Source organism: Magallana gigas, chromosome 5 (genome assembly GCF_963853765.1).
Source record: "Magallana gigas chromosome 5, xbMagGiga1.1, whole genome shotgun sequence".
Lineage (NCBI taxonomy): Eukaryota > Metazoa > Mollusca > Bivalvia > Ostreida > Ostreidae > Magallana > Magallana gigas.
The window spans coordinates 25,884,866-25,897,809 of NC_088857.1; the positions used below are offsets into that span (position 1 = coordinate 25,884,866).

Sequence of the window (12,944 nt, forward strand, 5' to 3'; positions counted from 1 at the left end):
TTAAAAATCAAAATGGCGACCGTGACAAATCTTTTTATTGTCAAAGTTCTTGGAATCTTATTGTATAAAATAATATTTCTAACGTCAGGTGCCTGTGTTTGTTATCGGTATATAAATGTTCACTATGTTTGTTAATTCAGCAGTTTTAGAGTTTTCGGGGTTTTCATAAAAATTTTATTACGGATACCGTCCGACTTGTGGATTTTCCCTTGGATAACAAAATTGAATAAATCTAATGATTAAAATTATCTACTTTGATATAGTTGTTTGATTTTCCCGGTTAGTAGTAATTCTTAAAATTTTGGGGTCTTATTTTACATAATATGCCGTTGTGTCAATTTTCTACAATTATGAAGGCCGGGATTGAGTAAAATTTAGACAAAGTATCAGACAATTGCAAAAAAGCCGAATTAACATAGATTGTAACAACTAATTCAAACTCATAAATTTTGAAAGCATATTCGAGGAAATCCAGGACAATTACAAATTCAAACTTTCAAGACTCCGTCTTTCAGTACTCTCAGTACTTTGATTGCATATAGTTTTCAATATCAGAACTACACTGTACTTATATTATATTATGATGAAACAACATATTTCACCTAATATATCATCGTCAGTAGTAAAGGTTTCATTCATTGTTTTTGGTTAGTAAATATATTCTGAGCTTGGTGCTTTTTCCAAACGTAAAAAGAACTTTGTGTTTTCTTCCCCGCAATTTGTCCATTAAGTACGAGATCTTTTTGAGTACATCTTGTTCTACTATCGTATAATTCTCCTAAGGTAGAATACTACACCAAAGTTTTATCTCAGAGATCGTTAAAGAATCATTTCTTTAACATGATTTCGTTGTGTAAAAATGGATATGCGATTAATTACCACTTTTTTTTTCTTTTTTAAAATAAAAGGATATCCCTATATATCCATAACAACAGTGTATATACAGTGTATTGTTATTTATTAGGTTTGTTACTGACTGACTACGGAGATCTATCTGGTTGATCAATCTACAAAAACCAACTTAGTATTTAGAACAATACCATGACGTCATAATTATGGATGACGTCACAGAAATATTCGTCACAAGTATAAGTCATCACAAAAAATTAATTTGTTGATAATAGCCATGGCTGATACTACTGACTTTTATTTAGTGGAAGAAGGAATCAAGCGGAACAGAGATTCCATACGGTAAGCAGTGTCATTGTTCCGAGTTGATGCTCAATGCAGTCCAAGACTTGACGTGGTAAAAAGACTTGATACGGATTAACCTTCAAAAGGACTATACGGCATTTATAGAAACAATACTTCAAATGATGATTAGAAACAAATACTTGATACGTGACAACTTGCTCGGTACGATAAAAACATTGACTAGGGTATAATTACGGTCTTAAGTAGATAAGTTATTCTTGATATTTAGAAAAAAAATTGCAGAGTTTTAAAGATCGTGTAGGAATTTTTATGTACTTAGGTGAGAGTACTTCCTATAAATATTTTTAGGACGGACTGTTCCTATGGAAAAATTTAAGTTTTCTATCGGATTGTATATGTTGTTCAAAAGTAGTACTAGTAGTTAAAAATTACAAATACATTACATCTGGTATAAATCTCCCTTAGGAATTATCTTTTTAATATAGGATACTATTTTTTGAAGGTGAATAACTGGTGAATCACTTTAAAAACAAAGTATGCATGCATATATAGGTCCCCTCCCCCTGAAAATACATCATAAATGGGTGCAAACACGCTGCTATCCTTACACTGTCATTATGTTCTATGTATACCCTATATTACATGTACTAGATGCCTGATCTATTATTGTTTAGCCTCCAGGAGGAGATTGGATTGATGATATGGAATCGTGCACACGCAGAGCTGAGCTATTTACAAGAAATAGAAAGCTGGAAGGATAGAGTGGCGAGTGCAGGCACAGGTATCTTAGATGTTTGGAACTGTATTTAATTTTGTCCAATACCATATATCAGAATAACGAAAATAAATATACTAAACTTCAATTTTTCTTGATAAAAGCATGGTCGATTGATTACATGCATTTTAAATTACTTTTGAACCTATACACGACTATGATCAACCACATTAAATGCTCTAATTTTGACCCATGTTCATGCAAGGGGTTGAACATGTCTTAAATGAACGCCATTTGAACATACACAAGATACAGTTTTCTCGTTGTCAAACCAATTATTGGAAACAATGTTGGCTAATAAAAAAAGGTAATAAAAAAAATCAATGCGAGTTTTCATTCATACACGTAAGAAATATACATGTACAGTCTTAAAAATTCAAGTTTGCTAATACATGTGCGGATCCATAATTTTTTTCCCGGGGGGGGGGGGGGGTTCGAAGATAATTCTATTTGCCGGAGGAAGGGGGGCGAGGCATATTTTTGGTAGATTTATTATATGAATTTTTCCAGGCGGGGGAAGGGGGGGGGGGGGGGGACTGGGTTCACGGATCCCCTTCCTCGACCCCCTCTAGATCCGCGCATGTTAATACTTTTATCTCGATGTTTATATAAAAAAGCGTAAACTTCAGTCTTGTTACGGAAAGTCTAGTGTATTCACTGCAGTAACAGTGATAGGATTTTTTTTAAAAATATCATACAAGTTTCAGTAAAGGTATGTCTTTTTTTTTCTTTTCAGATCGAGATGGCAAGAGCGTGTTTGATTTTGTGAAACCTGCTCTGATAGGCGAGGCCGATCGTGCCGCTGAAATCCACAAGAACATTTACGACAAGTTGATGTCAAGCAAAGGCCCCTACCAAAACATCCTCAAGTCAGTGTCAAAAAATTTTGCTCTCTCTCTCTCTCTCTCTCTCTCTCTCTCTCTCTCTCTCTCTCTCTCTCTCTCTCTCTCTCTTTCTCTCTCTCAGGAAATCTATTTCACTGCATAATTAATAATATGAGGTTTAAGGAACTGAAATCTGTCATTGTAATCCCATTTATAAACTCATTGTAAACCCTCATCTGCCAAATATATTCAAAAAAAAGAAAAATTCCCCACTCTCTTAAAATAATAGACAGTACAATAATGAAACAGGTCCATAAAATGTATGGTTGATTGTTTCGTATCACTATGGAGGACTGAGAGACTGAGTGTAAAGAAATATCCTTGTTTTCAATATAACTAAATTGACAGCTGGAAAATACATGTTTATCTTGTTTGCACCCAAAAATTTAACCACTTTCTTTTTAAAAAAATCTAAAAATAAAAACGAGATGAAGTAACTAAGATCGAACTAGTTTCAGTCTCTTACTAGTATTTGTGAAATCATATTTCAAAATATAAGCTTCTACAGTAGATACCTTTTGGGTGAATCAAATGTCGAGCTACGTTTTAGATCTTTGGATTATCGCGCTTGCACAGTTACCGATGTAACTGTAAGTGTAATTTCTTACACTTTACAGGCATACCAGGCAGGAACAAGAAAAGAACAGAAGATCGAAATTGAAAGACATCGAAGAAGAGTTTCAGATCTGCAATGAACGACGCAAAGAGCTTGAGCAACTGGTTCAGAAACAAAAGCAGGCAAGTTGAACAGAGGCCTTCATTGCTGCCACATTTGAGAGAGAGAGAGAGAGAGAGAGAGAGAGAGAGAGAGAGAGAGAGAGAGAGAGAGAGAGAGAGAGAGAGAGAGAGAGTGTTTTCCGTTCGTTTGTAAGGTGTTTATAACATAGGACCAAGGATGATGTCATTAACTTCAAAATTTTTACGTTAATAAATAACACCCTTGTTGCATTTTGATTTTCTGGTGAAATTTCAATTATTTATCTTTTTTTTTTACAAGGGAGTAAGAGTAAATGTCTTAATAATTTCCGAACAGCCTTCGTATCTGATAATTTAACAAAACTTCATTCCAAAGGTATTGAATGGTATCCCTTTTAAAACAGGTTCAATTCTTGGATCATTTTGATTTGAACTAGTGTTTGCATATCAAAATATTCAAATAGCATCACGTTTTAGAACTCACCGAGTGAGTCTGTATTCCATCATTTTCTAGTCTAAGGTTTAATAGAAAACAAACCAAGAAATATATGGAGTGATAACCCACTGTTCATTAGAACCATTTTAACAAGGCCTTGGACTTTCAGTAGGATGTAATTATCTATTTCTTGCGTCAAACAAGTTAAAATGACGCTAGTTTCAAGCGAAATATACACCGATTGCGTAGTCTTAGCTCAAAAGCCAGACAAATCTTGTTGATTTCAAAGAGCCATGACTGAATGGCCTACAACGAAATAGACAGGCCTACGTCACATTACTGTTTGACACAACTACCCAAAGTCCAAGCTCCTGTTAACATGGTTCTAGTAATATCATTTTGTATCCCGACAATTGAACGTTTTAAGAAAAGTCCGTAAACTCGTGGTACGGGTAAAGTGGTAAGTTTGTGATAGCTTTTAAATTTAACGGTTTGATGTGAATGGTATGAGCACCAGATAGAAATTGACTTTTTAAACTCAGGTGACCTATTGCTATCCGTTTTCGTCCGTCGTCGTGCGACGTGCGTTTACAATTTTACATTTTTAACTTCTTCTTAAAAACCACAAGGCTGATTGTTACTATTTTTAATGTGAGGCATCTCTATGGTAAGAGGAATCTAAATTTTGAAATCATGGCTCTACCACCCCCGGCGCGCCACAGGTGGGGCCTAATATGCAAAAAAAAGCCAAATTTTCAAAAGTCCTCTTCTCTTCTTCTACATGTGAAGAAAAAACTGGTTGCATAGTTATGATGCCCATGAAGCCCTTTACCAAAATTGTGAAATTCATGCCCCTGGATCAGGGTTTCTGGCTCTAGGGTGGGGCGAATATGACCATATAGTAAAAATGTATTTAATCTTAGAAAATCTTCTTCTCTACTCCGATATATATTTGTTAAAAACTAAATGCATGATTATGATGTCCATGAAGCCCTCTACCAAAATTGTGAAATTTATTACCCCAGTGTCAGGGGTTCAGGCTCTAGGGTGGGGCCAATATGGCCATATAGTAAAAATGTATTTAATCTTAGAAAATCTTCTTCTTTACTCCCAAACATGTGGGCAAAACACTGAATACATGGTTATGATGTCCACTTACTCCTCTACCAAAATTGTGCAATTTATGGCCCCTGTGTCAGGGGTTCAGGCTCTAGGGTGGGGCCAATATGGCCATATAGTAAAAATGTATTAAATCTTAGAAAATCTTCTTCTTTACTCCCAATCATATGGGCAAAAAACTGAATACATGGTTATGATGTCCACTAACTCCTCTACCTAAATTGTGAAATTCATGGCCCCTGGTTCAGGGGTTCAGGCATTGGGGGGGGGGGGGGCAAAAAGCATTATAGTGTTAATGCATATACTGTTTTAAAAACTTCTCTATTCTCACACATCTGTATGAAAAACTGACTTCATAATTATGATTACCAGGAAGTCCTCTACTAAAATTTCAAATGTCATGTCCCCTGGAGTATGGGTTTTTGCTCTAGGGCAGGGCCAAAATGGATGTATAGGTGTTAATGCATATAATGTTTAAAAGATATCTTCTTTACTCCCACACACCTGAAAGGAAAACTGAATTCATGATTTTGTAGACCAGATTTTTAAGTTTTTCGCCAAAATTATGGGTTTCATAGTTTCAGTCAGGGAGGTGGTCGTCATTACAAATTTATAACTTTTTAATCTAGAATGAAAGCCAATGAAATGAATATCTGAGACTCCTCAACAAGTTTATGTATGGGTTATATGCTACTCAGGTATTGGCCTCTTGTTTCATAGAGGGTTCGATGCCTAGATATTGATGCAATGATTTTTTTTTTCGGTTTTCTTCGTGTTTGTTAATTTTTTTAAACTGACTGTACAATCATGTAATTAGAAATTGTGCTTTTGCAAATTGTATAGTATTATTAAAATAGATTTTTCATTGTATTTTACCATTGAATCAGAATATGCGCCATCTAATTCATCCATCTTTTTTAACTCCAGTAATAAAGAGTGATGTTATAGTTATACAGAATTCTTTATCTTCTCCCGAGTACTTGTCTTCAATTTTTCTATAGAAATTTTCTATGTGAAACGCCTGTTGATATTTATTCATTTTTTTCAGTCATTGGAAAGTCAAACTTTCCGTTTAAGTGATTTGGAGACGAAGCTTTCCAAAAGAAGCAGAATTGCGGATGGCAGACGATCTGCAAGGGGGATGCGCAAACTCGACTCCATTAATGCGCAAGTTTCTCATTTGCGGAAACGAATTGAAACAACCTCTTCAAGTTATATGAATGATGAAACGGAACTGCAGTCTTTAATTGGCAATAAAAAGAAGGTTATTATTGGTTTTTTTTTTTTAAATTATCATTTTATTGTTATTAATAATTAATTATTATATTTGTAGCTTATACTGTGATATTTTTTAATGTGTATTACTGTCCAATGCAAAATATCTACATTTTAACTGACAATTTTGAGATATACATGTTTTGTATCAGGTAATGAAGAAGATGTTTCAAGACTTGAAGGAACTGGACCAAGAGAGACTGTCGGTGACGAAGGAAGTGATTCAGCAATACATCAAGCAAATCAGCCCGCCCTATGATCTAATTCGTGAAAGGTAAAACACAAATGGACGAAATTTTATAATTTTACAAGTAATAAGATTGTAGCATAAACTATCAGTAACGTTTTATCTACAGTGTGAACTGATTTCATATCGATAACATTTGAAAGCAAATAAGACGGGAATATTTTACCTCGGACAAAAGATGAATTTTATGATTTATTTTTAACACGTTGAAAAACAATTACGTAATTGACCAATTGAATTCTTTTTGTTTTGTTTTTTTAATAAAATGGTACATATGAATTGGAATATATTATTCAGATCCCGCGAGGTTGCAGAGTCCATTAAAGCCTTACAAACCGTTGATCTAAAGGAAGTGCACGAACAAAACTGGAAAATTGCAGAAGATCGAGCCAGACTGAAGAAAGCAGGGCTCACCATGGGGTTTGATGTAAGTAAATTATCAAGGAGTGATACCGGTATTTCTCTTCTTTAGTTTTGAATGATATTTTTGGAAAATAGAGTTAATTCTGTAGAATTTTGAAAATGCTTTAGTTTTTTATTAGCTTAAAGACGTTGCTATGAAATTTGATGGATTGATTTCAATTGGTATTGTAGATGTTCTTGGTCACCAATCCTTCCCTGCAAACTGAAAACACAAAACTTGCAGACCTAGAAAATGGGGCCACGAACAGGTAATATTCTTAGGGCCGATAATTCCTTAACACTATGCAGATTTAACAAAAGTATTTCAATTAAATGACTCTTCTAAATAATCTGAATTCTGTTGTTAAATGAATTAAATCTTCATTGATTGAAAATGGCTAAATGTTAACCCTAATTCAGCTTGTCAATATAGCTTTATGATCAAAATTGGATTTGTTAAGAAATAGGATGTGAAATTTGATGAATTTTGGCATATCATAAAATATTTGATGTACAGCAAATAAATACAATGGGTTAATTATTACTTGAACTACATATTCGCCATCGTTTTATTTCCGTCCCTTTTTGCACAAGTTGTCAGCGTACTTCTAAGACTGGGTAAATTCAAATGTCTCAAATTATTTCCATTTTAACACAACTGTGTCTGGACGAATTCAAGACAGGACCAGTAATGGGGCGAAAATAAGATAGCCCGAAAATAACCCCTGTATACAGTAGTCTACAATATGACATTCTTCTGGTTACACAATGTAACTCGCTTCTTTTTTGTGAATCACCAGTAAAAGAAAAGCTAACAATGAGAAAAGTCCATGCCGTGAGCAGAAGGAGCCACCCACCAAAATTGAGAATGCCCGAATCATGGCAACATGTCCATCTACTTCAAACACCAAAGGAAAACACGCCATGAAGGGTCCGTCAATGCTTGTCACGGGTGAGGTTCTTTTCCGTCTCTAAATATGCATTTACCCCTCAGGTCCAGGGGCTTGCAACATATAGCATGCTAAGATTTTGACTTAAAGATAGTCATAGAAATCCTAGGACCCGCCTAAGTCCTATTTAAGTATGTCTTATACCGCCCCACTTAAGCTGATGGAAAATAGCATCGTGCGGCCACACATTAAAGACTTGATTAATTAAGTACCCCATATGTTAAGAGCTAGAGCCCCAGGACAAAGAATTGTTGCCGTTTGATATGAGATGGTTTGCCGCTGTTCTACACCGTGATTGACTCTTTTAGTGTTTTATTTTTAGAGTTACCTGATAACGATGATGACATTGAGACGATCGAGCTGCCCCCCGACACCCGGCGGCGACTCCCGGCACCTTTCGCCGTCAAGGAGTTCCTTGTCCACCAAGAACCACTAGGATCAAACCAAACGGAAGACAAGCGATTCACCGACAAGCTGGAGCAGGAAGACTCCTTGGATGAAGACAGCGATGAAAGTAGCACCGGCGATGCGAGCGCAGCGATGCTGAATGATGAAAGTGGCAATGAAGACGAGGGTTTCGATGACTCAGCCTACTCAGGAAATCGTGTCATAGAGTTTGGTAAGTGTAACTAGGCTTTCAGTTAAAAAACTTGCTGTTTGACACAAGTTCTAACTGAAGGACTCTAACTCACCGCGAAATTACCGTTCAATAGATTGGTGCATGCCAATTTTATCAAAGAAATATAATAAAAAATGCAATCTTTCTTACGTTATAATCTTATATTTCAATATTTGCTAAATATAGATCATTCTGTATCACAACAAATTTTCTACTTTGTAATTTTTGCTCGTAAATTTTATCTTTTTCGTAACGCCCACCAACATAAGTGTTGTATTTCGTAGTTTAATGTTAAAAAAAGGATCCGTGTCACTATTTGAATAAGATGTGTATAAGAACATGTGTATGGTCTTCAGATAAATAAAATACTCGCTTGCAATCTCATTTTTGAAGTTGACAAATAACTGGAAGAACTTTTTGAATTTGTTTCTAGATCCCCAGACTGTCCGCCTCAAGTACTCTCGCACGAATACTCTCCCCGAGCCACATCCCACCTTACCTAACATGGTAGATGGCGACATAGGCACCGTGAGGGACATCCGGGTGATTGCCAACAAAGACTACAAGGCCCGTAACTGCAACGAACTCACTCTCAAGAAGGGTAGATAATCCGGTGTTTCGTCTCTTTGCATATTTTTCATTAAATTAATGTATATACAGAGGCCGTTGACATACGATAGAAAGTATTTCGTCATTCCTATTGGATGCAATACGTCATCTTCATATTCCTATCCGGTTTGATGTAATATCAATACAATAGAACTATTTTAACAAGGCCTTGGACTTTCAGTAGAACGAAGCTATCTATTTGTTGCGTAAAAACAAGTTAAAAATGACGCGGTTTCAAGTGAACTATATGCACCGATTGCGCAGGTCTTAGCTCAAAAGCCAGACAAATCTTGTTGATTTCAAAGAGCCATGGCTGATTGGCCAGCAGTGAAATAGACAGGCCTACGACACATTGCTGTATGACACAACTACCCAAAGTCCAAGCTCTTGTTAAAATGGTTCTATATATGTTATCGGCCTCTGTGATTTGTTACAATGATTTTTATAATATACTGACCAATCGTGAGCTTAAATTTTTTTTATATTCTTTGATCAACATGTTGTCAAATAATGAACTTTTCAAAATGGTCTTTTTGCAATTTTTTTATTGATTAGGGCAAGTTATCAAGCAGAAGATAGGAGAGAATGAGGAGGGGTTCGCCTATGGATGGACGCGAGAAAGCAAGCTGTCCTCAAAGCAATATGGCTGGTACCCTATCAACATAGTGTCGTACAAGTGACACCCTCATCCCACAAATACCATCCTAAATGCAGCACTACTTTTATCTACCATTAATATTCATGATTAAATATTTTTATGATTTTACAAATTTACACATGAATATATATATATATATATATATATATATATATATATATATATATATATATATATATATATATATATATATATATATATATATATATATATATATATATATATATATATATATATATATATATAATCTGTAATAAGAAGATATTTTTTGTAAAAATTTAATATACCAGATGAGATCTGTGTTGTTGATATTAAACAATGTGTTTTGTACTTTTCTTCTGATTTCGGTGATATATGCATCCGAGTGTATACAAAATTTATTTCACAAATATATCAATAGAATACAAATAGAAAAACAAAATCACAGTTTTGAAAAAAAATTATGAAATTCTTGGGCAATGGTCCTGTCAATAACGTTAATAGAAGTTATGTTATTATTTTGACAATCATTTGATTTCTTGGGTTAATTTCAACAACAGAATAAAAAAAATATGATATACTCGTATATTCAACGAATAAAGATGAAACCAAAGTACGTGAAGGTAGAATTGGAACCCGATGTACAAAACTAGAAAAACAGATTGTTAATCTTTAAAAATATTTACATTTAAAATTGTGATTATGAGAGTTTTCATTACTTTAGCATACCAGAGTTAAGTAATATTTTATTTCAAAATAAATTAATTTGGAGGACAATATAGTTTTAAAATGATACTATTGCAGCGCTATTTGAATCCAGGAACGTACATTTTTTGACAGAATCGGAGGTCATTAATTAATATACATGCATATATACTTGTCAACAACAATAGCAGGATAATCTCCCATTAAAATATTGAACATGTAAAAATTAATGTGGCATATAGCCGTATACACAGTTCCACCAGATATAAAAACCTGACAAGCGGTGATAGAACTACATGTACATGTATGCAACCATAGTTTTTCAACTTCTCTACAGAGTTATTTCTGAGAAACGGGGATATTCTGACTTTGTTTTATGTTCCTTGCAATTTACCCGTGAATGCAAATTGCTATCATTTGCTCTCACAATATGCAGCTCGGCCATTCTTTGTTTGCAACAAAGGGATTTATACAGTATTCAACTACAGTCTTGTACAGAGATGATCCATGAGTAGATCGTTTGTCACGTCCACAGTTTGTAACCTACTCTAGACCCAAGACCATAAACTTTGATATACTGATAAAAGCTTTTGAATTCCAAATATGATAAATCATTTTGATAAAATTATAAACTTAAATCCCATCGAACCGAAATCTTTTGTTAAGATTCTTGGTAAGTGACACGTAAATAAAAAAAATAATGCATGCACTTATAGAACCATTTTAAAAAGACCTTGGACTTTCAGTAGGATGTAACTATCTATTTCTTGCGTCAAATCAAGTTAAAAATGACGCGGTTTCAAGCGAAATATGCACCAATTGCATAGTCTTAGCTCAAAAGCCAGACAAATCTTGTTGATTTCAAAGAGCCAGGGCTATGTGACTAGCAGTGGAAAAGACATGCAGGCCTAAGTCACATTGCTGTATGACACAACTACCGAAAGTCCAAGCTCTTGTTAAAATGGTTCTAACACAAAACCTGTGTCAAATAGAGAGATTTTTCTATAATTTAGCAAGCAAGTACATGTAAATGTACATTGTAGGTCTTACGAAGAATGACATGTTAAAGGTAAAATACTTCTTTTCATTTTTTAAACAAAAATGCATTTTCTACAGTGACAAATAGTTTGCAAAATTCTATATAGGGAGGGTATCCATTTTTATCTTGGTCTTAACAATAATTGAAATTTACTATATTCAGAATGAACACCAATGCAAAAGTCGAACGGGAAAGAAGTACATGTGTGTAAGTTAACCCAGTAGTTCAAAGAAAATCATACCAGTATATTGATTCATTTGATTACTGATAGTAAGCATCTTTTTGTGATTTAATGAATATGTACCTCAATTTTCTTAAAATGTCATTGGTATGTTGCAATGTAGGTATACTTGTTGACAATGCTCATATTTTTTTTTTTTTTGATTTTCTAACGTTTTTTCGATGACATTTGATTTCTTGATTCAAGTTAGCAAAAACATTCATTCTCTCAAGTCCATATTTTTCAAAATGCTTTTAAAGATACGAGACCTAACACATAAGGAATAAGGTAAGGAATGGTGTTAATGAATTCCCTTTTAGTGTTTATTGTCTACGTAACAAGGGGGATGGTGTTCTCTGAAACTACACCCCAATGTTTTTGTCAGAATTGAATTATTGCTCTGCTGTATTTAAAGTACACCAACAGCTTACCTAGGGGAAACTATGTTGTACCAATTACAAGATTGCCCTATATTTGTCACAATTTTGAATGAAGTGAAACCAAATGAATCAAATCTAAGAGTACGTAGCCTAGTTATTTTTAACAAGGGTTAAAAAAAAGAGAATGAATTAAATCCGTTTGGTAAGTACACCTCGTTGTTTTCTGAGCTTAAAACATGACGTTGATATTCAGCTCTATCCAGTGGTAGCGTTTGGTCTGAGGATGAACACCACGGCAGACATGTTGAGTTTGACGTGTATGACGTCACTGCCCCAGTCACCATCAGGTGCTCGCCTGACATCACTCACGTTCAGACTTTAACCAGCACATACCATAGATAGATATCATCTCTCTGACATATAGAAAATTAATGGCCCTCTGAGCAAAACGTTTAATTATGTTTTATTGGAGTATTAATATTACGCTTTCACTTCGACCACACACTTTCTCAATGTATATTGATTTTTCACATGGCTTTAAAAAATACACCGATTGCATTCATCATTGTTTTGTTTTAATTATATATAGATACTTGTACATTTGGATACTAGTATTGTAAAACAGTTAATTGTGTGGTGAACTTATATTTTTTTTTAATGTTTAGAAACTCTTGTGACCCGAAATGGAAGCACTGGTCTGACTGGCTAGCGCTTCACCCTACTAAGTAAACGGGTAATGAAGATGGAGGGCTCCAGCCCGCAGTGGGCCTCTTTTTAACTTTTGGAGATTTCCAAG

The 12,944-nt window shown here is 34.6% G+C and overlaps 1 protein-coding gene across 1 annotated transcript; it reads left to right on the forward strand.

Annotated features, from left to right (window-relative positions):
* Nucleotides 1–1,066: 1,066 nt before the first annotated feature.
* On the forward strand, nucleotides 1,067–9,944 carry LOC117683953 (protein kinase C and casein kinase substrate in neurons protein 1). Its single transcript, XM_034454227.2, has 12 exons — nucleotides 1,067–1,191; nucleotides 1,830–1,936; nucleotides 2,667–2,799; nucleotides 3,432–3,552; nucleotides 6,114–6,329; nucleotides 6,493–6,614; nucleotides 6,885–7,014; nucleotides 7,182–7,258; nucleotides 7,790–7,941; nucleotides 8,262–8,558; nucleotides 8,992–9,159; nucleotides 9,723–9,944. Exons 1-12 carry the CDS (start codon nucleotides 1,127–1,129, stop codon nucleotides 9,845–9,847), a joined length of 1,713 nt encoding a protein of 570 aa, XP_034310118.2. The 5' UTR covers nucleotides 1,067–1,126; the 3' UTR covers nucleotides 9,848–9,944.
* Nucleotides 9,945–12,944: the final 3,000 nt, after the last annotated feature.